The 26,087-nt window shown below is 35.0% G+C and overlaps 1 protein-coding gene across 5 annotated transcripts in view; it reads right to left on the reverse strand.

Moving 5' to 3' along the window:
- GPATCH8 (G-patch domain containing 8) overlaps positions 1-26,087 on the reverse strand; it is a 112,095-nt gene that overhangs the window by 54,846 nt on the left and 31,162 nt on the right. For 2 of the 5 annotated variants that reach the window (XM_068530352.1, XM_068530355.1), the window contains exons 1-3: positions 24,566-24,646; positions 18,632-18,649; positions 16,462-16,534 (exon numbers count right to left, since the gene is read on the reverse strand). Coding sequence is in view for 1 of the 5 variants with exons in the window: in XM_068530351.1 (XP_068386452.1) it covers positions 16,462-16,534; positions 24,566-24,640 (148 nt within the window). In the remaining 4 variants the exon portion in view is untranslated. Of the gene's footprint in view, positions 1-16,461; positions 16,535-18,631; positions 18,650-23,559; positions 23,595-24,565; positions 24,647-26,087 lie in introns of those variants that run through there. The other 3 variants (XM_068530353.1, XM_068530354.1, XM_068530351.1) reach the window with 3 other exon arrangements.

The following is a 26,087-nucleotide window of genomic DNA, read 5'->3' on the forward strand; positions in this document are numbered from 1 at the left end:
AAAGATGTTTAAAACTGTTTTTAAAGACTGACCCCAATAAAGCAGAAGTAAATATAAATGCCATCAAAAATAACACAACATTGTAAAGCAACTATACTTCAATAAAAATTTTAAAAAAAAAAGCCATCAGAGAGTCACAAAATCTACTTCCAAAAGGCCACTAAACTAATAAAAGCCAAGAACCTCACCTGACATCTTTAAATCTATTTCATACTTTAAGCAACTCAAATACGTATGTGAAAATCAAGAATAATACAAAATTAGGATGGTGACTATTCTCTGATTTGCAAAACTATTCAAAATAAGACTCTATAGTAAGCTATGTTAGTGTGTTTAAGTATAATTTCATTTACTAAAACAGTGATTAGATACAACTTTCAGAAATACTTCCTGGGTAAAAAGTGGTACGTTTATTTCTGAATCAAAGCTTCACTTTTGCAAATTTCTCCTGAAAATAATAGTCTTCAGTAGCATAAGAACAATGATTACTTTCAGCATCATTTAGATATTTTTTCCTTAGGAAACATCAAGCATATTAATTATTCCCTATCGAGTTTCTAAGGTGTTTTTTTTTAAAAAGGCTTCCTACTCAAAAGAGAATCCAAATTCTCTAGCACTACAAAAACTAACTATATTCTTGTCACAGCCTGTTTAATGATCTATACAACAACCGGGTTATTTTGATTTTCAAACGCAGGTGTTTTTTTAAGAGCACAGAAGTTTAACTGTGACCAAAAGATCCTTCCATCTTCCCAAAGTATCAGAGCTGCCTTCTAGGAGAAAATAGTTCAGTTTTAATCATATAATCTAATATATTAATAAACAGGGACAGAGAAGGGGCAAAATAAATTATAAATTAAAATAAAGTGTTAGAATCAGATTGTTAAGCCTGGAAAAGATATCTTATTCAGGGGTGACATGAGATACTCAAGCCCTCAGGAGAGGCAATAAAGGGAATGCCTGAGGTACCATAAATTAAAAAAAAAAAAAAAAAAAAAAGTCACCTAAAGGAAATCATACTTTCACTCCAAATTTAGCTTAAATCACATCAACTCACTGAACACTGCCTGCTTCATGCTAACCATTTGGTAAGACAAAATCAATTTATTTTTTAAATGAGAAAACCAATTTAATAAATAAATTTCAGGGTAAAATAATCTAAAATATGAGGCATAGGGGGAGAAGGTAAAACAATTTTAGGTTCTTAGTTTTTAAAAAATGGGGGAACACTTTTGTGCCCTGAGTTTTACTTATGTTTATATCCTGAATAACTGACACAGTACTGGGACATAATTTGATATAACAAATTAAAAAGCATTTGTTGACTCAAGAGAATGAACGTGTTCATAGTGGGTCTCACCTTGTTCAGGTATAAATAAATATTTAGTCATCAGAGTGCTTTCTACTTGATGCCACAAGATACTGATGATTTAACTGTCTTGTAATCAAGGAATTATTTTATCAAACAGAAGGTATATGCTATATTATACAGGTCTCCATATCTCAAAAAATATATAAGCTAATATAAAGAAATAGTTGAGTTTTGCATTACTATTCATTACAATCTTGTTCAATTTCTTTTATCTATCATCACTCATTAGCAGACAAGAAGCAGGCACCAAATGTTTAAGGAGTTAGACAGACTTAATGGTCTCTAAGGTTCACTACAATTCTTAAGTTTGAAGAGTAGAAAATATTTTGGGGAGTTACGTAGGTAGTAGCCAGTCCTATGGTACTGTAATAATCCAACAATCCAATGCCTTCTTAGAGTTGTATCCTCTTACTATTGGTTAAGTACTTCCATTAACTACACTGAGAATTTCTTAATATTCCAGGATCACTCTATAACCCCAAAAGACCTTCCAGCTTCATTTAGATTGCTCTTCCTTTACTCTACACATCAACCCCCTCCTCAACTCATCTTTAATTATTTTCTTTCTATATTTTTCTAGGTAGTCCCTAAAAACGCTGGCTACAAAAACTCAGTTCTCCAATAAGGGAATTTCTAAACACTGTGTGACTTTTGACAATCAGCACATGAGTCTCAGCAGCCTCTCCTGCAAAATGGAGATATTATCCTCACTTTCAGGATTGGCATGTAGATCAAAAGAAACAACAAACAGAAGATGCTTTGTAAACCCTAATGTTTCACTATAAATCACTATTTAGGATGCTGTTGAACTCTTAACACTGTCATCTTCTTAAGGCCTCAGAAAATTAAAAAATCAATTTGTTCTTTCATTTCCAAAACTGGCAATAAGTACCTTAAAATTAAAGACACTCTTAAGAAGCTGTGATAAATTTTAATGTTCTACCTACAATTTGGTGATAATGAAACAACCCTATTTACAGATGGAGAAAATTATTACCAAAGTATTACCCTCAAATCCTTCCCATGTTATCATTCCATTAACAAAAGAGTGACCACTGAGTTTGAAAAGCAAGGTTACACAAATGTTAAATCCAAGCCAAAAGAATGAAGCATACTTTAGCAAGACCTTCTCCAAATTAAACATATAGTACAAATCGTCTAAGAAAATTAATTAAGCCTAAGCAAAACAGAATAAATTAAAATGCTTACTATTTTATTATTACTGTCATCTGGAGGAAGACAATAGCACCTATGTATGTGTATTGAACAGCAAGTTATTAATCCATAGCATGTCAAATTTGTAACAGATGAAGTCCACGTGGAATGTAGGAGTAAATTCAGAAAGTCAAGTAGATTGAAATTACTCAAAAATCCTCCTTATTTCCTCTGAAGTCTGCTAAAAAGCCCAGAGATCCTAGGTCATCCACAGAAATTTTCTTTTCCAGTTCTAAAGTCTATGATTCCATACAACTTTGAGGGCATTTTTGTCTCCTCTTAGTTCCTACTTATCAAATATTGGTTTAACTAGTGAAAGTTTATATTTTCAACTATTTCCACCTGATTGGACCACTCTAATTACAATGAAATCACTGTCACTCTATACTTCTTTTAAAGTTTCTTGGAAACTCCACTTTCTTGCCAAAGTAAGAAACCAGTTTCCACACAAACCAATTTCATTTTAATCATGCAAATTAACCTAGGGCAAGAAGTCCATAAGTAATAATGTTGGAAACAGTGTAAATCAGGCAAAGACTATAAGAAAAATAAAAAGCATTATACTAATTCGGACAAAAAATTACTAATATATTTTGGATGAGCAAAAGAACCAACTGTCTACCCTACTTACTACAGTCAAGGTAACATTCTTAGAAGCTTATTTTATTCATATGGTCCAAAGCAAATTATTTAGGGAGCCTGTTTAAAATGTTACTTCCTGAACCCCACCGCAGACCTGCTGAGTTGTGCTGGTTGGGAATCCACACTTACAAAAAAAAAAAAGAAATTATATATATATATATATATATATATATAAAATTTTTTTTTTTTTTGGCTGCGTTGGGTCTTTGTTGCCGCACGCGGGCTTTCTGTAGTTGCAGCAAGCGGGTGCTACTCCTCGTTGCAGTGCGCGGGCTTCTCATTTGTGGTGGCTTCTCTTGTTGCGGAGCATGGGCTCTAGGCGCACAGGCTTCAGTAGTTGCAGCACATGGGCTCAGTAGTTGTGGAATGGAGACTCTAGGGCATGAGGGCTTCAGTAGTTGTGGCTCTTGGGCTCTGGAGCGCAGGTTCAGTAGTTATGGCGCACGGGTTTCGTTGCTCCACGGCATGTGGCATCTTCCCAGACCAGGGATCAAACCCATCTCCCCTGCACTGGCAGGAGGATTCTTAACCACTGCGCCACCAGGGAAGTCCTAGGAATCTACATTTTTAACAAGCACCCAAGGTGATTCTGCTACACACTAAAGCTTGAGAATCATAAGTCTAATGGAAAAAGTACTGGAGTAGAGGTCAGAAGACTTATAAACATAGCTACTATCCTCAGCAGTTTGACCATGGATAAACACTTAAGTTTCTCCATCTATTAAGTGGCATTATCTCCGCTCCATGTATTAGAGAGGAAAGTGAGATAGGACACAGGTATAAAACTCACATACCATCATGTTTAATTTCCCCAAACAACTCCCAAATCTTTTAAAAATTTGGGTATATTGAGGTTATAACAAGGTCACACCACTTACTGGTTGTAGAGCTTGAATTTAAACCCAGGTCAAATTTCAAATGAGGTCATAAAGTGGTAACCTGTGGATCAAATATGGGCCTTGCAGCACATGTTTTATCTCAGATTATTTTAAACTTTGAGCCAACGTTTATCAATTAGTAAATGTCACCAAAATATCTGGATTTCTGGTTTCTTTTTTAAAAAATTCAGGTCTGGCAATACCTGAGACTATATTCTTACATGATAACAATGAGCATGAGCTAGCTGAGTGGCAGTTTTTCCTCTCTAGACATGGCACAACTCACACTACTTTCTACTGTCTCACACTCAGTGGGCTTCAATGGCGTATGTTACCACCTGGCCCCAACAGGCATCAGTTTGCAATTCTTACTCCTGAGACTGTCCTTTGCTCCTTCCTTCTGAGCTCCCACTAGATTTTCTCTGTAACTCTCATTTGGTAGCTATCTACTTCACAGGTTTGGAAAGACTCAGAGAGAGAGAAAAGACTGAATTTAAAACTAGTAAACCACATTTATAAATGAAAGATAATATTATTTTGTTCCCTTTTCTAAATGTATAATCCCATTACTTCAAATTTTGGTAGCCATTTTTAATAAACAATTTTTAGCTTTTTTCTTTATTAAAATATATTTCTCACAAAACATACTTTTTTTTATGACTATTTGGTTTTTTTTTTTTTAAGTATTTGTTTATTTATTTATTTATGGCTGTGTTGGGTCTTCGTTTCTGTGCGAGGGCTTTCTCTAGTTGTGGCAAGCGGGGGCCACTCCTCATCGCGATGCGCGGGCCTCTCACTATTGCGGCCTCTCTTGTTGAGGAGCACAGGCTCCAGACGCGCAGGCTCAGTAATTGTGGCTCACGGGCCCAGTTGCTCCGCGGCATGTGGGATCTTCCCAGACCAGGGCTCGAACCCGTGTCCCCTGCATTGGCAGGCAGACTCTCAACCACTGCGCCACCAGGGAAGTCCCAAAACATACTTTTAACTTTGTGTTCTTATGTTTACATTTGGTCCTACTTTTAAATACCAGTGTTTCTTATGGAGGAATGTGGAGATTCCATGTATCAAACTGACTAGTTGGGCAAATATTGATATAGTTGTTTGCTTCCTTATTCGCACAATATGAGATTTCTCACTTGTTAAATCATTCAAGAAATAAGTTGAAATTCTAAGTTAGGTTGTTCAATTCTCTATTAAGCCCCCACTGTACCTTTAACTTCACAATCATGATATTATACTGCATTGCATTACATTTATTTGTTACATTCGTGTCTATGTTAGACATGAGCCTCTGGAGGGCAGAGGCTATATCTTATTCATTCTTCGACTCTTTTAAGACTTACTACAGATCTGCACATTCTAAGGATTCAATAACTGTGCAGAATAAAAAACATATGAAAAACAACAGAGAACACATAAATGCCTAGCAATTATTATCATTTAGGAGTTTAATGAGAGTTAAGAGACACATATACACAAATTATACAAGGTAGAATATTTAAAATGCCACAGGAGAGAAATATAAAGTATAAGAAAAAATAAACGAGGAAATTATAGTATGAGACAGAAATTACAGTATTTTCTTTTTCCCTGGAGATCAATTACCAACCATCCTTAAAAACGTGGCCAAGGTTCTTACCACTCAACCTAGCCTCAAGCTTCTAGCGAATTTATACAAATTTATATTTATCATAAACATATATGACCACTTCAAGTGCCCTAAGAAAAAATATCACATTCAAAGCTATCTCCAATTTTTTCAGCCAGAATAACTATTGTATATTTCAATTCTGCAGTACTTTCTCACCACCATCACATTCCTCCAGGAGACAGAAGTAACCCACCACACAGCACTGAAGTACATTATAGATAGCATACTGATTAAAAGCATAGGTTTTGGCAACATGATTCTACCACTTATGCTGTAAGATCTTGGGCAAAGTATTCCTTAGAATGTAAATTTCCTCATCTGTAAAGCAGGAATACCTACCGCAGAGAGGATTTAAATTAGACTATACATGTGCAAGCACTCATTAAACACTTAATAAATGCTAGCTATTATAAAGGATTAACACTAAACCCAGTGAACAAAGGCTTGCTAGTAAGACACATGCATGAATTGACTGTACATTATGCTTCGTAGTTGATTTGTTTTATCATCCTTCATAACTATACTTTCCTTTCCAGTTCCACTGCTATCACTCTATTCTATGCTCTTATCAACTCATACCTAGACAGCTTTCTAAATGGTTTTACATCTTCATCTTCAGACATACTTTGGCTAGACCAGTATTTAACTTCTACCACCAATGTCCTCATTGCTATAATGGAAAGAACAACAGATCACAAATCAGAGAATTGGGGACTGGGTTTCAGCACTTTGGAACCCTAAACCTAAATTTCTTCATCTGTAAAATGAATTTCAGATTAAATTAGCTTTAATATTTCTTCTTGCTATAAAACTCTATACCTCTCTTCTAATCAAAAACTGCCTTTGGCTTACAAAATAAAGTTCCAAATTGGAGAAGCATTAAAGCCTTCCACATTCAGTGTGGTAGTTAGAAGCATGGGTTTTGGAGTCAGAAAGACCAAGGTTTGTATTTTGATACTGTCATTTACTGGTAGCTTATTCTTGAGCAATTTGCTCAACTTCTCTAAGCCTCAGTTTCTTCCTCTGCAAAATGGGAATAACAATAATTATCTCATAGACTTGCTTTAAGAATTAAATGAGATATCTGTTAAGTGCCTAGGACATAAACACTCAGTAATATTAGATTTGTGCCTATTTGAACTAATTTCCCATTACTGCCTTCTAGTTATGGTTTCCAGACTGCTCCTGGAGACCTAGAACCCTGCTTCAAACAAACAATTGTGGTTTTTTTCCACCCTCTCTTTTATACATTAAGGTTCGACATTTTAAAAATATGTAATTTGAGAGGTTCTTCTGCTTTTAAAATGTATGAAATGCACTGCCCTATGGGCATTCTCTGCTCCAGCCAGCCAGGTCTACTCTTTGCCAACTGTAATCACTTTGTATACATCAGTATCTCCTTTCTTTGGTAATACCTATTCCTCCTTCCTCAAGACTTCATTGCGAAGTCTTCCCTAGTCATTCATCCTTACAGAATTTATTCTTCAGCTTTCTTCCACTTATCTCCTAAAATAAATGGCAAACTCTATGAGAGTAAGGGCAGTATCTTATAATGTCATGTATATTCTTTATTATGGTCTCTTGAACATAGTAAGTATTTAATAAAAGTGCAACTAATTCCATGTAATTCTTCACCAGCGATTGCTTCTTTTAAAGTAATCTACCTTGATAATGTGCAAACTGCTTCTATAACTAGTTCACTCTTTTCTTAGAAAAAAAGTACTAGAATGATAAAATAGCCTCTTATACTTATCTGTTCTAAATCTTCATTAGTAAAATTTGCTACTTCCTTTCTGGTTATTTTGCTGTGAACTTAACATATATTTAATGTCTTCTGATTAAATAACGTCTTAACATATAATGTCTGTCTTTAAATGTGACGATCCCTATACTGAGAAACAAGTAGTCTATATGGCATCTGAATTCACCATTTCCCCTTCTCCCCTCCCCCAATCCCTTTTCCTTTCTAGTCTAGCCCTAAACCCTAGACTTCTTACTACAGACTGACAATTCTGACTAATTTTGTTTACTAACTAGGTTCATCTCTTTTGTTTATATTAACTAAATTCCATTAAGATAGTCAGAGGTTGTACAGAATCTGTATCTTACTAAATTTGATACATGAATTATTAAAATTATGCTTACCTTTGGCAATGTATAAAGACTGCATAGCTCATTTAGTTGGCAGGGAACAGAGGCCATTATAGCTACAGGTTCCTTCAGCTAGACCAGCAACAAGTATAACTAAGCCTTTCTGACAATCCATACTCTTTTGATTTGGGGGAACTACATGTCTGCTGTCCCCCTCAAACCTACTCTTATTTTCAGTTATCAGCTTTTTCTGAGAAGGGAAAAGATATAAGTGTATTGGGTTGGCCAAAAAGTTCCTTGGCTGTTAAAGTAAAAATAAAAGACAAATTTTTCATTTTCACCAAGAACTATATTGAACAACGTATTCACCCTTTTGTTCCACTACCTTCAGCCATTTTCCAGGCAACTTCATAATTCCATCTTCCCAAAACTTTTTTTTTTAATTAATTAATTTTTTAAAAATTTTTGGCTGCATTGGGTCTCCACCACTGCGCACGGGCTCTCTCTAGCTGTGGCGAGCGGGGGGCCACTCCTCGTTGCGGTGCACGGGCTCTAGGCTTGCGGGCTTCAGCAGTTGTGGCACGCGGCTCAGTAGTTGTGGCTCACGTGCTCCAGGGTGCAGGCTCAGTAGCTGCAGCACACGGGCCCAGCCGCTCCACAGCACGTGGGATCTCCCCAGACCAGGGCCCGAACCCGTGTCCCCCGCACAGGCAGGCGGATTCCCAACCACTGCACCACCAGGGAAGCCCTTCCCAAAACTTTTTATCTTTTTGAGCAAAGAACCGTTCCAGGTGTCTTTTACAGTTTTCCAGGGAAATCAAATTTTTTCCATTAAGAGAATTTTGTAAAGACCAAAATAAATGGAAATCCGAAGGTGCTGTCTGGTGAATACGGCGGATGAATCAGAACTTCCCAGCCAAGCTGTAACAGTTTTTGCCTGGTCATGAAAGAAACATGCGGTCTTGTGTTATCCTGATGGAAGATTATGAGTCTTCTGTTGACCAATGCTGGACACTTTTCGTTGAGTGCTGCTTTCAGTTGGTTTAACTGGGAGCAGTAGTTGCTGGAATTAATTGTGTGGTTTTGCAGAAAGAGCTCATAACAGAGGACTCCCTTCCAATCCCACCATATACACAACATCACCTTCTCTGGATGAAGACCGGCCTTTGGTGTGGTTCGTGGTGGTTCATTTCCCTTGCCCCACGATCTCTTCCATTCCACATTATTGTACAGTATCCACTTTTCATCGCCCGTCACAATGTTTTAAAAACGGTACATTTTCGTTACGTTTCAGTGGAGAATCGCATGTGGAAATATGGTCAATAATGTTTCTTTCGCTTAACTTATGTGGAACCCAAACATCAAAGCTATTAACATAACCAAGCTGCTGCAAATGATTTTCAATGCTTGATGTGGATATTTTGAGTATGTTGGCTATCTCCGGCATGGTATAATGTTGACTGTTCTCAATTAATGTCTCGATTTGATCGGTATCAACTTCAACTGGTCTACCCAACCGTGGAGCATTGTCCAGCGAGAAATCTCCAGCACGAAGCTTCGCAAACCACTTCTGACACGTTTGATCAGTCACAGCACCTTCTCCATACACTGCACAGATCTTTTTTTGTGTTTCAGTTGCATTTCTACTTTTCTTGAAATAATAAAGCATAATATGCCAAAAATGTCGCTTTTTTCCCATCTTCAATATTAAAACAGATACACAAACATTCACCAATTTTGATAAGTTTTTAAATGCACGCTGATATGACAGCTGTCACAATACAATCTAACAAAATTGTTTCGAATGAGGTTAAAGACAACTAAGCACTACTAGAGCCATCTTACAGAAAAAAATGAACGAACATTTTGGCAAACCCAATAGAAACAGTGATTTCAAAGTTAGGCTTATATTCGAATGGCAGAGACTCAGTAGTTGTATGACCTTTCCAAAACTATTTCTTCAGTTATAAAATGAGCATACTAACATGTATTTCATTAAGTAGGACATGCAGAATGTTTAGATTCTAGATTTGGCACATAATACATACTGAGTTAGGTGCTATTTCCTTTTCCCAAAGAAAAACAAATTTCAAAGGGAAACTAAGGTAGAAGGACAACTCAGCTTTTACAAAGACCCTCTCCAGAAAATTTATCTATGTCATCATAATATTAAAGGAAAGCTATTTTCTCCTCAGCCAAAGAATGACTTTTCTTAGGAAGTTAGGTTTTAAAGATCAACATTCTAATTTAACAATAAAGTCTAAATTGTAACACCACATATTTCTATTGTATTGCATTCAAATCTAGTTTTTCTTCAGTCATAAAATGTAGTAGAAGCACTGCTGGGGCTTAGCTAATGCAGGGTTTACCCAACTATATTAACCATTTGTTCGCTAACTGAAACTAGAGTGGGAGGAGGGACACGTGCATAAAACCAAAGAAACCAACTCTACTCTGCTTTGATTCTGCCTATTCTAAGTCTTTTTCAAAATAATTATTTTCTATATTTTTAATAGTAATACAAGTATATCATATCAAATTTTAAAAGAATACAGTAAAAAGCAACCCACTTTCCCTTCACAGTCTGCCTTAACAAAGATTTTTTTCTGCATAGTCAAGCAAATAAAAAATAAATATATAGGCATACGCCACAGAATGTACCCTTTTAATATTTCACGGTGAAATGCCTCAGTTCATCTTTCTTGACACAACATTTTCCAGCCAATGGTTTCATACAGTAAAATTTTTATCTTTCAATCTCAAAAATCTAATTCAACATTTTTAAGGAAAAGACAAGTGAGAAATCTGGAGATACATCCACATACAACTTGTAGGACTTTGGGAAAGCTGCTTAAATATCAACAAAAGGTATGGACATGTTACTACATAGAAAGCAACTGTTAACAACCATAGTAATTATTTGGTAATCAGGAAGAAATGTTTAAGTATTTTATACCTTAATTTTTAAAAAAATTCATAAACAGCCAGCTATGTTTTAGAAATTGGTTAAGGGTTGGGTTGACGTGTAACCCATTTAAAATAATGGTAAATAGGTTCCCAAGTAGGGTTTTCATACAGAAGGTCTGATTTTTCAGGAACAAACTAGTGATTTTTAAGCAGGAGGTATATATCTATCTGCCCACATATATATGTATATGATATATATCATTTAACACAAGTGGTAGTTTACTATAATACACACTGTTCTGCACCTTGCTTCTTTACTTAATGTATCTTGGAAATTGTTCTATACGTATTGAGTACATACGAAACTAACTCAATCCTTTTAAAGCTGCATGGTTTCCCTTTACCCATTTTAGTATCCTATTTCTTCAAATCTAAAATGCCATTAGGGCTCCCCTGGTGGCGCAGTCGTTAAGAATCCACCTACCAGTGCAGGGGACATGGGTTCGAGCCCTGGTCTGGGAAGATCCCACATGCTGCTGAGCAACTGGACCCGTGTGCCACAACTACTGAGCCTGTGCTCTAGAGCCCGCGAGCCACAACTACTGAGCCCACGCACCACAACTATTGAAGCACGTGTGCCTAGAGCCCGTGCTCCGCAACAAGAGAAGCCACCGCGATGAGAAGCCTGCGCACCGCAACAAAGAATAGCCCCCCACTTGCCACAATTAGAGAAAGCCCATGTGCAGCAGTGAAGACCCAATGCAGCCAAAAATAAATAAATTAATTAATTAAAAAAATTTAAATGCCATTAACTGTAAAACAGCTTTATGTGCCACTAAGAAAGAAATTTAAAAAGCTGCCAATTATAACTATAATGCCATTAATAAGGTGTGTCTGATTTTACCTTTATTAAAATATGAAAAACTGTCTTAGAATCAAGGAAATATGGTAGACTATTTCCAATCTATCGCAGTGATATAATTAATAACTTCAATCATACATTATTTTGTGCATTTCATGAAGAAGTTAAAGATAGATAGAAACAGAATTACTGGATCTAAGGATACATGTATTTTAATCTTTAAGTAATTCAAATTGTCCTCCACAGTGGTTTTATCAGTTTATAGTTTCACTGGCTATAATGTAAGAACCTTTTCTCCAAAATCTGACCAGGCTAATCTTTTTTTTAAGCCTTTTCCAAGCCAACAAGTGAAAAATGATATCTCATAGTTTAATATGCATTATCTCTAATATGAAAAGGATTGAGAGTATTTTCAAACACCTAAAGGTCATTTGCATTACTTTTCTGTAAACAGTGCTCATATCGTTTCTCCCTTTCTATTTAGGTTATAAGTCTTTTACAAACTGATGATAAATACATAAGGAAATCTGTCCTTTGTCTGTAATGAAATATTACAGATACTTCTCCCAGTTTGTTTTTTTCTTGTTGTTCTGTTTTTTTACTTTATTTATGATGAAATACAGTCAAATTTATCCTTTTTTTAATGTCTTCTGGGTTTGGAGTTGAACTTAGAAAAGTTTTCCTCATTCTAAGATTATATTTAAAATAATAATTATCCCATTGTTCATCTTAATGATTTCATTTTTTACATTTAAATATTTTATTCATCTGGAATATACTTTTGGGTAAGGTATGACAGTGGGGATCCAACTTCTTTTTTCTGGGTTGCTATCCAGTTGTCCCAACACCATTGCTCAGTGACTGACGCTCTTTTAGATGTTCTAACTAAGAGCTCAGAATTACTGAAACAAACACCAAAATTAGGGGCTTAGGACCCTAAAACATATACAGCATTAAAAGCACAGATCTGGGAGTCAGATATCTAGCATATCATATTAAGCTACTACTGTCACAAATTCTGGGAAATAGAGAGTAGCAAGATAGAGGCTTCTCTATTTATGATTTTTATCATATTTAGGTTTTTGATGAAGACCTAAAGATGGATTATCTCAAATTCAGTTAAAATATCTAAATATACACTATACATCAGAGGTGTTAATAACAAGTAGCATTTATATAGTGTTTTACAGTTTGTATAAAGTGACTTCACTTAGGTTAATTTACTTTATCCTCATAATCACTCTGTGAGAAGAGAGGCAGAGATTTTAATCCCCATTTATTGCTGAGAAAAATAATTCAGTTATGGCAATTTGTCCCTTAAAGTAAGTGGCAGAGCCAAACTCTAACCTAAATCTTATGTTTCCAAATGCTGCTCACACTGCCTCATACCCTACACCAAGTACTTTTAAACAAAAATAAAAGAGAATCCCTACTCTCAAGGAACTTGAAGCACTTTGTCAATTAAATATTCAATTGATCACATACTAAAAAATATAAAACATGGCCCCTGGCCTTAAAAAACCTTCAAAGGTGTACAGTAAGTTTAAAAAGCAAGACTTGGGGGACTGGAAAATAAGCCTGAAGAGCAGGAATGATGTCTTATCTAAGCCCATGGCTTATGCTATTTACAACTGGTATAACCAGAATACATTATTAGCTCAGTAAATGTTGGTTGTCTGTTACTGACTGAACCCTCTAGACAGCGTGAAATATGAAATAATACCACACCTCATTCATTTTTCTCAGGTGCTGAACTTTTCTTTGTGACCAAAAAATCAGCCAAATCGTCAAACGGCTTAGAAAATATAACAAAGGAAGTTCAGGCACCACTTCCGGGCTACACCTACTTACCTATTTCATAGCAAAATAAAGATTCTGCGCTACAGTCCATTCCATTTCAAAGCTGCCGGAAGGTTATAAAACAATTTCAAGAACCAAATCCAGCTCAACAGCCACAAAATACAACTATCATTTGCTGTTGCTTTATTCCAAATTAAACACATCCTCTGCTTCTATAATAAAAAATTGTCTATAACATTTCTCATCAACAGGCCTTTCTTTATGTTGTTTCCTTCAGACATCTTGTCAACATATCTTTTCTACAGGTCTTTTATTTTTTTAACACTAATAATCACTTACCTGCCACACACAAAAGTTCCTATTTTTTTTTAACTTTTGAAATATTTTAATAAATACTAGGGGAGAACAAAAAGTGAATAATAAGGGAAATTCAACTACAAAATTAAACCCACTTTACAAAGTTTAATTTTCTATCGTACCACAGATAATTTTGCTTCAGAGTTGGCATACCCTATTCTCCAACCTATCCACTGACAAGTTATATACACTGTAGCCCCAGGGACTGGCACTCTTTGTGAAAGTCTTGCATGGGTTGAAATAATTTTTAAACGTTAACAAAAAAATCCTAAAAAGATCAGGTTTAAATTTAGTGGATGGCTGCATATTAAAAATGTTAGAGCCTTAAAATCAAATAAAAGGAACTAAAGGTTGACAATAAACGCCATGAGCCTAGAAATTATTTGCAGTGACTGGTCTATACAATAGCAAGGAGGCATGATTTTCAGTGGAGCAACAGGGCTTTCTTCAGTGGTTATTTATAGAAAAGGTTTGGTACAATGAAAAAAATCAGTCATGAATTACCTCAATATACCATAAATGTGGCTATATTCTAGGTCAAATCATGTGGGTATTACAGAAAGAGCTATGTAAGAGAAACCAGCACAATGCCTGCACAATGTTGAATGTGACACTAAAAAATAAAAGAGCCATTTACAAGACAATTAAAGTCACCCCTTAATATTGGCAATAGAATAAGGTCCCATTCTTTTTGAAGGGTAAAGACTGTACTAGCCATTCAAGGCAGATGGGCTTTTGCACAACAATGTGAATTTAGTAAACACTACTGAACTGTACACTTAAAAATGGTTAAGATGGCAATTTTAATGTTATGTGGGTTTTGCCACGATTAAAAAGGAAAAAAAAAAAAAAGATGGGCTTCAAATTTCCCTGTTATTTTAAATAAATAATAGATTTATGAGTTATTAAGTGCTTATTACATGCCTATCACCATAGAGATGAAGGTGAAATATGGATAAAACTTAATTTCTCTTTTCAAGGAGCTCAAAGTTTAAAGAGAACCAAATTCAAAACTGTTCTTAAAATGAAGCAATAATAATAATTTTCCATCACCCAAAAATAGGTGAGTATCCATTTACCTCACCTTTCTTAAACTCACTGTCTGTATGTCTCTCACTCTCTTTCCCTCTGCAGGTTCTAGTTGTACTTTAAAGTCTCTGATGCTTACAATGAAAAATTCTAGGATTCAAACAGATTTGCTAGCCCCTATGAAATGCCCCCCAGTTCTACTCCCTTGTGTGCCTGAACAAAGAGAGTAACAATCAGCAATTCTCCCGGGAATCTCTGAATAGGAAGAGAGGTTTCAAATAGTAGGGAAAGATCAAATCCAATCTTCAGACCTTATTCTGAACTATCGCCTCCATTCAATTCAACCCAACACCTAACTATGCAAACCACTGGGACTAATCCTATCAAGAAGTCATTTCTACTTTAGTCCTGATTACCCTTTCTCTCTTCTGGACTCTTAGAAAATCTATGGTCTATGCCATACTAATTGCTCTCAACTGTAGAGTATTCTTTATATTGTGTGCAATAAGTTCTTGTGTCACTGGAAAACAAGTTTAAGGGTGATCAAATCTTTCTATCTGCCCAAAAGAATAGGTGAATGCTTAGTAATAAGTATTAATTTGAAATATATTTTTTGAGTATTTCCTTTGTGTTACCACTGAATAGAATTTGTGGATGTAAAATATAAAAAGCAAAGGTTTTAAAGACTGAAACATCCTGCTTCATGCCCTGTCCTCTTGTGTCCCTTAATATACACATTTGAACTGATCAGACTTCCCATTCAAATTGTGGAAATTCATTTCCCAAATTCAAAGAATTAGTCAATAGTAGCGCCCCTCTCCCCAAAGATCCCTTTATACAACAAGACCCTCCATGACCAGAAGCAGAAGTGCAATGATTTCCATCATTTCTGAGGTAGTGTTCACATCTGCAAAGAACAAGCAGTAGCCCTTGAATATGAGGGAGCTAAAAAGTGAATGGAGTTGGTTGGTTGGTTTCCAACTAGCAAGAACTCAGAAGCAGAAATGTTAGTATTTTGTTATCCAAATGATTAGTATAGTTAAAAGAAAAAATAAATGCAATGGAAACTTTAAGCCATACATTTCCCAGAGACTGATCTAAACTTGAGAAATGGCCTCTCAGAGAACCCTAAGAAGCCTCTGCTTCCATCTTATGTTTCATATAGGTTAATTTTTCTCTTTACTACTACATGGATTCTGATTACAGAAAAAGAACCAGGGCAATCACCAGCTTCAGGGAGAATTTGGGAGGGCAAAAATTAAACTCTGCTGTTGAATGGTTTTCTTTATAATACTGAAGCCACAATACAACATCACTAAATAATACAAAGAAAGCACACTCCAATACTATGTACTTCATTTACTTCACCCACCCATCACCTCCACCAAAAGAAACTTAAAACAGGTTGAGCCACACACAGTATGTCTGATCTGAAAGTATTTGTGACACAGCAGCTTACTCTTGCAAATTATTAGCTTAATAGTGATTTAAAATATAGTCATAGGAAAAATAGACTATTCTAGGGAGTAAAAGGCAAGTGGGAAAACCCAAACACTTTTTAAAGAAAGACAACAAATATACTCAGGCATAAGATCTGCCATCAGAAACATTTTCTTTTTCTTTCTTTTTTTTTTTTTGGTATATTTAAAAAACTTACCCTGAAGAGATTTTCCCAATCCCTGGCCCAGCTTCCACCCATGTTTCTGGAGTAAGCGATGTCCAATATTATCCTGACAGACAGAACAGAGAGACAAACCAAAAATATTCCAATAATATATTCTTCCCTTCCTAGTGATATTTAAACAGGTGATGAACAAGAGATAATTCTACATATATGCATGCAAAAAGGTGCTAATAATAGGGTAAATGTGCCCAATAAAGGGGGCATTAATGTAAAAAGAAATACTGGCTAGTATTTTATATGGGAAGAACATACAGGGTAAGGGTCCTTTCTGATGGTGTGCTAGGCAACTTTTGTACATAACACTTTTAAAAGGAGAAAAAAGGGAAGGGGAAAAGGGGAAGAATACACTTATGAAGTTTAACACTAACATTAAAAAGCATAAAATCAAGGTACTTATACAATCATATCCACCACCTAGACAGCACCACTTTATAAGTTTTTTAAAGAAAATCTACATTGTGTTTAGTTATTCTGCTTATGTGTCAGGCTTTCATGATACAAAGTAAGTTGTAAGTGTAAGACTGCCCCACCACTAGAAATGAAAACACAATCAGAGCAAAATCCAGGCTAGACTTGATTGGTTTTTTTAATATATATATATATAAAAATATAAATATTTAATTAGCATGCAGCCAATATTAAACTGAAAAAAGTGAGGTTAGTAAAATAAGAAATTAAATTGATTAAACAGAAAAATAAAATGAGCTCAAGCACAGACTGAGTGATGCATTTCAACATGTAATCTAACAAAAATACTAAAATGTTAGAATGAAACAGGCCTAGCAGTAAGTTAACAGTAAAGAACCATTAGTGCATGTAGGGGAAAAAAACCAATATACATAATGTCTCATCTTCCTAGGAGCACAGTGGAAAAGATCTTTCAATGTAAACCACATGAAAAGACACCAGAAACAACAATTAAATGTCAGCTTTTGTGTAAGGGTTCAAGATCTTAGAAAACTCTGCAGACCTTTGTCCAATTCTTTGCTTTTGACAAATACTGCGAAGTACAGAGACAAAGCCAAAATAACCATTAACTGTATCAGATAAAATGATGCTACTCATCCAAAAGAAAACATTTAAAAATTTTAAACACAAAGTGTTCTGTATGCATTAAAATGTAATTTATAATATTAATTGGGTATCACCATTTGAAAATAATCTCGTATTTCCTGAAATCAAATTATGAAGTCAACTAAACCAATTAGTCTCTGAATTAGAATCAAATCTCATATTAAATTGCTTTTTATCTTCCAGCTCCAGATTCAACGGTAAAATGCTCTTCGGAGTTACAAAGGAAAGAAAAAAATTATTTCACTATTATAGTCTCTGATAGTAAGTTACAAAAGGAAGATTAAGCCTCCCCAATGCTCTGTTTAAAAATTTAAAAAAAGGTCAACTTCCTTCTATGAGTTTATGACAGGATGCCAACTGGAAAACTGGGCTGAATTTCATTGATCAGAGGAACAAAGATCAGGATACTTCAAAAAAAAAACCAAAAATGTGGCAAATGATAATGAGAAGTCTGTTTCTAAAACAAAACATGCAATTGTTTTAAACATATATGTACAAAATCATTACTGTGCACAAAAGGTCACTAGAGATTATTTTTTGCTAGCAACTGAGAGAATGAGAAAATGCTACGGCTATGTGTAATCCCAGTACAGAATGCCTAACTATTTATACATAACTTTATTGTTAAAAAAATTTTTTGTAAGTCTTAATACAAGTAATGTTAGCAGAAAAGGAAGATAAAGAGGCCTTTATAATACTACTGTGGAAATAAACTTACCTGTACATAAATTCATTGTTTTACATTGTAACTCCTACAACTGAATTAACTATGGGAAGGACAAGGATAGCAGAATGACTCTAAGATTATGTAGCTGATTGAAGTATTGTTTAATTTTTTAACAGACTAATTTTGTAACTATACTTGGCACAGATTTACGGTATTAAACCATGCTGACAAAAATTGTTGTCCCTTTTTTTAATTTAAGAAAACTCAATCTTTTGGCTAAGTGGAGATGAGACATTATGCTGACTGTGTTATATTATGAATGCACTAAAATAAACAGACAGATGAAGCAGTATGCTATTTCCAAAAGCAGTGCAAGTGGAGTGAAAGCATTTCCATACGAACCTGGCTTTAAAAACTGGGCTGTCAAAAGAACAGTTAAATGTAACACAAAGTAAGAAACTGTCCAATCACTAACGGTCGTTTTTTTTTTTTTGTCTTGTTTTCAATTCACTGCTTGCAATTAATGTATTTATTAAAGAAGAGTGAAAGCATAAGTAAATTCACGAGTCAAGACCAGCTGAGAGATTCAAGAGCAGCGTGTTGTGACTGACAACAGTGAAAGGAAAAGCAAATGTTAAAGGGAGAAGAAGGAAAAAGAAAAATTTAGGGTTATACACATTAGCACCACTTTTACAAAACCACTCAAGATGGCTGTCACCTTCTCAAAAAAAACTATTGATACAAAATGGCAGTGGCATTGCTCTTCTAAAACTTTAGGTGAAAACTGTTCTTTAATTAAATCTACTTCCCCAAGTATGCACAGGGAATGAACTGTCAGGGGTTATAGTAAAATTATTAACATGCCACTCTGTGTCCTTGCAGTTATAACAAACGCAAAAAAAATAATAGGCGTATTTCCCAGAAAGTCTTCCCCTCTCCAACCTCCTAGATTAAGTGAATGACTAATACAGAAAATCTAAACCTTTCCTATCATTTCAGCCTATCTGCTTTTGGAGGAAAAAAGGCAGTTCTGTGACTCTGCAGAAACGACTAGTATTCATTATGGTCCCTTTTCTTACCACAAAAAGAAAAAAGTTTTATAAACACTAGTCAGAACTCCAACAGGCTTAAGGATGATGGGTAACACAAGAAAGGCACACCAAAATACCTTATAACAAAGTAGAACAAAGCAGACTTGTCTAATCTGAAGTGATCAAAATGTTCATTGAACTTTCACTGTGAAAGAGCAAGGGATTCAATGGCCAGCCTGTGAAAATCATTAATCTACCCTCTCTGGTTAGGTTGCCAATTATTCCCGTGAATGTTATTTATAACAGTAAACTGCAGTAAATAATTTGTAGCCCAAACAGGTAATCTAGACATAACATGGGCAATGAGTACTATTTAACTTCTGAAATAGTAACAATTTACTATTTTGGTCACTATAATAGTGACTAAAAAAACTTTCAGTTTTTTATTTTTAAATAAAATATATAATTTGCAATTTAGTTATAATCTCATAGAAGCAAAAGTAAATAATAGATTTTATTTTTTCTTTTTTAACACAGCCTGGTTTGTGACTAACAAAGGGGCATGTACAGTGACAGGCTGTTTATAATTTAAATGCACATGGAAGAAATGCAGGGAAATATACAATTAATACAGCAACTGAACTTCGCCCAAGGGAAGTAGGCAAAAAGCTGGTTTTCCACATGATTCATAGAGCTCCCGCAACCTATTTGCTTTTTTGTTTCAGGCCGTGTGGCACAGCCTGTGGGATCTTAGTTCCCCGACCAGGGATTGAACCCAGGCCCTCGGCAGTGAAAGTGCAGAGTCCTAATCACTGGACCGCCAGACAATTCCTCCCACAACCTATTTGTTAGTCTCTGTGCTTGAGACTCCAAAAATGGTGGCAGTGCAGCATTTTCTTTGGTTAGGCATGAAGTTTTTCTTAATTTTGGTTAAACTATAAAGCTGACCTAAAAACTCAAACTTTTTTCACCTAGATTACCTAAATTGGTCTTTACATTTTTTTGTATTTCTAAACTTAAATGTAAATTAAAGTGCCATATTTTAACCCTTTGTTCCTCTGTATTATATGTGTGAGAAAGAATATAATTTTTAAATGGGAACATCGATAGCAAGAAATGTGTATTATAAACAACTACCAATATGCTGAAAACACAATATCAGCCCAAAAACAAAAACAAAAAACCAACTCATTATTGTTTCATCCATTCCTCGACATTTTTATTAATTAAATACCAAGTAGAAAACTTTCCCAGGAACTTTGCTCCATGAAGCTGTACACCACCAGAGTAACAATGATCATTTTGGCAACAGCACCACCAATCTGTATAATGGGAGCCTGCCAAAATACAGATTAAAATTTACTTCACCGTGTGGGGCTGATTCCATGTTTTTAATAGCAGAAAATAGAATATCATGTCTCAAGAGAAAACTATACTACAATTATGTCAGTGACTAGATGAATACTAATTCCACACCGAATTTTCTTTTAGTTGACAGCCACATTCAATTTACACCATTTAGCTCATTTTCAACAGTGACAAAAATGGCAAGTCTCTTGAGTGGATTGTAAGCTTTGCTGATTGTGTATTAAGACTCTATAAGCAAAAACCAAGTGCTACTAGGTGAACCCATGCAAACAAGTTGTAAAAATTCCCAAAACAAAAAAATCTATAGCTCACTACAGATGACACAATGAAGACTAGAGAGAAAAGCCATATAGTAATGCTACACCATTCAGCTCCAAGAAGCACATTATTTATAGTGCAGTCCACCTATGGTCACTGCTAAATGTCAAATCAGCAGTCTTACGGAGTTACAGTTTGGAACTAGTGGAGTCCACAGATCTAAACAGATATGCAACATGACAAAATCCACTTATACATATACTTCTAAATCCCTAGATATGCAAAGGAAACATCAGCAACTGGAATTTGAAAACTTAACATTAATTTTTAAAACCTGCTCGGTCAACCTGACAACTATACAGACAGAATTTTAGTCAGGTAGAACAAAGACCAACTAATGGCTGATGGGTAGTTTTACTTCCAGCTGCAACAATGACAACATATTTTAAGTCTATGGTGCAGGCATTTTAACTTTTGTATAGCTTATAATCACTCTCCCATCTGATTTCTCATCTTCTTTCTATGATAAAGATCATAAAGGACCATATATCCTAAATCACATCAACCAATTCTTGGATCTATGGTGGAATCCTAGACTGGGCTATGGTTTTAGATTAAGTTTTATTTGTTTTCTAAATATTTTATCTTTAAGTATATAGAGGTTATCATTAGAGATGGGACCTAAAAATCTCATAAAGCAATAACTTAAAATATAATTTCTAAAAGTTTTTTGTAATGAGGGTAAAATATTAATACTTTCTACTTTCCTTTAATTCAGATAATCATGTTGTCTGGCAATTCTTTAAAAATTTTCTTAGAACAGTGTTTTATTCTTGACCAGAAATTTCCCTGAAAGATATCTGGTTGGCTGAAGTAAAGAAGGGAAAATAAAACTTTATAACAAAGATTATGAAATACTTTACAAATGCTGGATTTTGATGTGTTTTAAACATTTCCTGATTGAAACTGAAACACCTATATCATCTAAGGAACAAAGCTAAGCTTCAGAAGTTTACCAAAAGCATAATGCATTATCACATCTTTGTATCTCATTTCCCATCTTGCCGGTTCACAACAAATTTACCCTATTACAAAACAAAAGGACCTTAATCCTATACTCACAATAACCCTTCACAAGGGCATATTCTTGGCACAAACCTGTGCAGAGACTTCCTCGGTTACCAGCTGCTGCAGATTACCTTTGTTAGAAAAAAAAATGACTAGACCTTTAGCTCCTGCAATGATCTGTAGACTCCCAAAGCTGCATATTTCCAGCCACTTTTGAGTTGCATGCTGTAGCAAAACAGTCAGCACCTCTCAATAGATATTGCTGCAGAGAAAGATTTTAATTCAGCAGAGACTCTTTCTGTGTGTTAGAAGCAACGCCATTTCCCCCTAAGAACAAGATAGCTCAACAGCTCAACAAGATAGCCAGCCAGCCAGACATATAACTAATATACACTTACTTGGTGAGCATTCCTAAGGTGATAGGGCACTTGGGGGTTACTACACTATCTATTTTGATGCCAATCATTTTAGGACTTTCTTTTAAAACTTTAAATTTATCCCCAAATGATTTGGTAACAGAAATAAAATCCCTCTCTTTTTGTCCCACTTCTATCTAACACCATGTCGGCTATGAAGCTCCTCCCCGCTACTACCTAAACTACCACATCACAATAAAGCATATTTTAATGTGTTTCTGGAGTAAATTTTTATTGTAAGTATAATTTATTAATATACATCTCTGAACATATAATTATTCATAAAAAAATAAATATCCAGTCTGAGTACTATATACCATTTGCTATTTTTAGTGGAGAAGATAATAACCATTTAATAAATAAGGCATATATCAATTCCACTCCTACTTGTTGAGATTACTCAGTCGGACTGAATTCTGATAGTGTTCTCCCTATGACATGTGCTGGAAAAATTCCTGGACAGTGTGAGAGGAAAAAGAGCACTAGTCCCACATGCCAAAGGAATGACTTTTCCAAAAATCTTTAAATGTAGCCCTAAAAGAAGGCTTTAAAAACGTTAAATATCATTTAATTTACTGCTTTTAAAAAAACTTGCTTGAGTATAATAATAATGACTACTAGGCTGCAAACTCAGTCTAGCTAAATTTCCTGCTACTGTTGAGTCAGAGTACCCACAGAATTATAGCTTGTATAATAGTGACCAACCATGTACCTTGTAGAATATGGTACTTGGGCCTTTCTTCTGACAGCTATCTGTTCTTAAACTTTGACCCAAAGAAACATTTAAATAAAATGGAAAAATTAAATTATTTTTCAAGTACAAGGTATTGACCTAGCTAGCCTACAGATTTTATTGTAAAACTCTACCTTGTGATAATTCCCAAGATGATACAGAACAAGGCAACAACTTCAGTGATTTTTAACTTAGCAAAGTGGGCTTGGCATTTTATCCTTAAGTCAAAACAAGACTGGGCTTTCAGCACATCAGGTGTGAATTCTCCCTCTGCAGCATTATCACATGCGTCATCAATTACTGCCATGCCTAAGTCTAGCATCATGCCAGCACATTAAGACAGAGGTACTATATGCAGTGTTCACTGGACCAGAAGAACAGAAATAAGAAGGGGAGGTGGGGGAGAAAGAAACCCTAGAGAAGAAATTAAAAAAAGGCAGACCGTGCAATACAAACCAGATCATGGCTGCTTAGCTAATATGGGCCAACTGCTGTGGAAGAAAAATGTCGAACACCCCAAGTTGTGTAAATTTCTGTAAACATCTAAACACACACACAAACACACACAACACCAACCTAATTAGGAACATAAATATATGTGGATCCTTTACTATGGTACAGTTATGAAAATAAAAGCTAAAGTTAAAATATCTGCTCTCTAAATTGCCTTATTTTCCTGAGGGAGGAGAAGCTAGTGTTTCTTAAAGGGAGAAGGGGGATGTCTTGACTGCTATAGAGATTCTCTCTTTGATGATTTTTCATTCAAGTTAACCAATAACTTCCTGAAACCCTTATTAAATACGTACACTTAAGCACAAATATTAAATACTGACAATACTGACAAGTTTAGACATTTTAGCAATGGGCTGTGTAATCTGAAAATAAAGGGCTTTTCAAAATAAAAATAATGTTCAAAAATTAAGAGTCAGGAAAATAAATCTCCTTGTTCTGTTGCTTTGCATCAATATTTAAAATTAAGTTGTGTGAAAAGATACAACCAACTTTTGACAAAAACCAGACATCTCAAGCCACAGAAACCAAAATTACCATGTTTCACAAGAGTCTGGTAAATAAAACATATTAGTCCTTAACTGTTCCTAATGGAACATTTCACACATGATTGTGTTGCCCAGGAAAGGTGAAGCTTTTTAAAGGATCAAAATACATTTTACTCCTTTATTCAATTTACAAAAACACTAAACTTCAACTTGCTATCTTTAACAGGATATCAGTATGGGCCAAAAATGATATTTTTCCATCGAAATTCTAAACTGTTTCTAGATTTTTCACTGATTTCCCAACATATTAAATATTAGATTACAACCCAAACTCTACTTGATTACTGTAGGGCATGCAAGACCTCTAAACTGTACTATAAGTTATTAATAAGTTTAACTTCATTCACATCAAGTGTCACACGAACACTACCTATCTGTTACCCAAAATTAAGCACTGATCTTACCGATTCTATAGGCTTGTCAAGTGACGCTTGTTCAATTTCCAAATGTCCTTCTTCATACTGATCAAAGTGATTACCCTGAAAAAACAAGACTACAGTTATTTTTTCCGAAAGCATAAATGCCAAAATTATTAGTAAAACTAATCAAACTAGGGGTTATTTTAACTTTTCATTCTTTTTCCATAAACAATCAAACTATGCCACAAATTCAGACTTTCTTAAATTTATAAAAACAATCAGAAGTCTAGATCTAGTAATGTGAACTCGTCTTCCTATGATGAACATTGAAATTGCTAACTAAAACATCAACCATTTGGGCTATCAACTCTTTCGTAGACTGACTATTAGGAAGACTGCAGAATCTTAAAAACAAAGGGCTGTATTGTGTTTTACTTTTCCTAAACAATCTTGTGCTACAGAAGATAAACCCTAACAGTAGAATGCAAATAAAATCTGTATTACAATACTGTTCAATGTTGACAACATTGCTTTTAACTAAAACTGCTAAAACATTCAACTTTAAATCATCAAGTTCTAACTCCAAAGTTTCAAGGAATTCAGAAACACAATCTCTTGACACAGTATCCCAAAGACAGCTATTCCTCTAATGATCTGCCAAAAGAGATAAGCATGCCTGTATAATGCCATATTTGACCACAATCAAGCAAGCTGTCACTGCAACCAGAATAAGTCAAAACAGCTCAATTGAGGACAGGTGCAGACAACTAGGAAATTCTCTCTAATCCTGGTTTTCTCTGCTCCATGAGAAAGGAAGAGCCCATAATTTGGCTTTAAATCAGAGTATCAATTTTCCGGTTTCCTTCGTGTTACAAAGTAGAGGGCATGAGGATTTGTGAGTTCTGAACTGACCTAAGTCAAAAGACTAAAGACTTCAGTCTAGCCTAAATTTAATTCAAGTGTGGAGTGGTATGACAACTTGAATGTTAACCTAACCAAAAATTACTTTGCTTTTTCAAAGTAAAATTTCAGTTGAAAGAATAAAGCTTAATGATAGCAAGCGCTAACATACAGTTTGCCACACCGCATCATAAACATTAGGTTACTTGTTTCCCTCACCAGAATGTGAAGTCCCTAAGGACAAGAAAGGTGGTCTTGTAGTGAAGAAAAAGTTCTGCAACTAGACAGTGGTGATAATGGTCGTACAACATTGTTAACGTATTTAATGCCACTGAACTGTGCACTTTATTAAAATGAAAATTTTTATGTTATGTGCATTTTACCACATTAAAAATAATAAAACTATGTGGTAGAGTCTATCCAAAAAAAGAAAGGAATAATAGGACAGGAGTGGGGTTTCCAAAGACAAAAAGCTAATCTTAAAAATGGAATAGGATTTAAGAGCAGGTATCCCTTCCAAGAATGAGAAAGAGCAGGTATCCCTTCCAAGAATGAGAAAAAGCAATCATCAACAAATACTAAAATGTGAAAAAATAGCTATCAATCTTGAAAGTCTGCCTTAATCTTCACTATTTTGTCCAACGATCTCTTTAAAATAACACCTGCC

The sequence above is a fragment of the Eschrichtius robustus genome, chromosome 20 (assembly GCF_028021215.1).
Source record: "Eschrichtius robustus isolate mEscRob2 chromosome 20, mEscRob2.pri, whole genome shotgun sequence".
NCBI lineage: Eukaryota > Metazoa > Chordata > Mammalia > Artiodactyla > Eschrichtiidae > Eschrichtius > Eschrichtius robustus.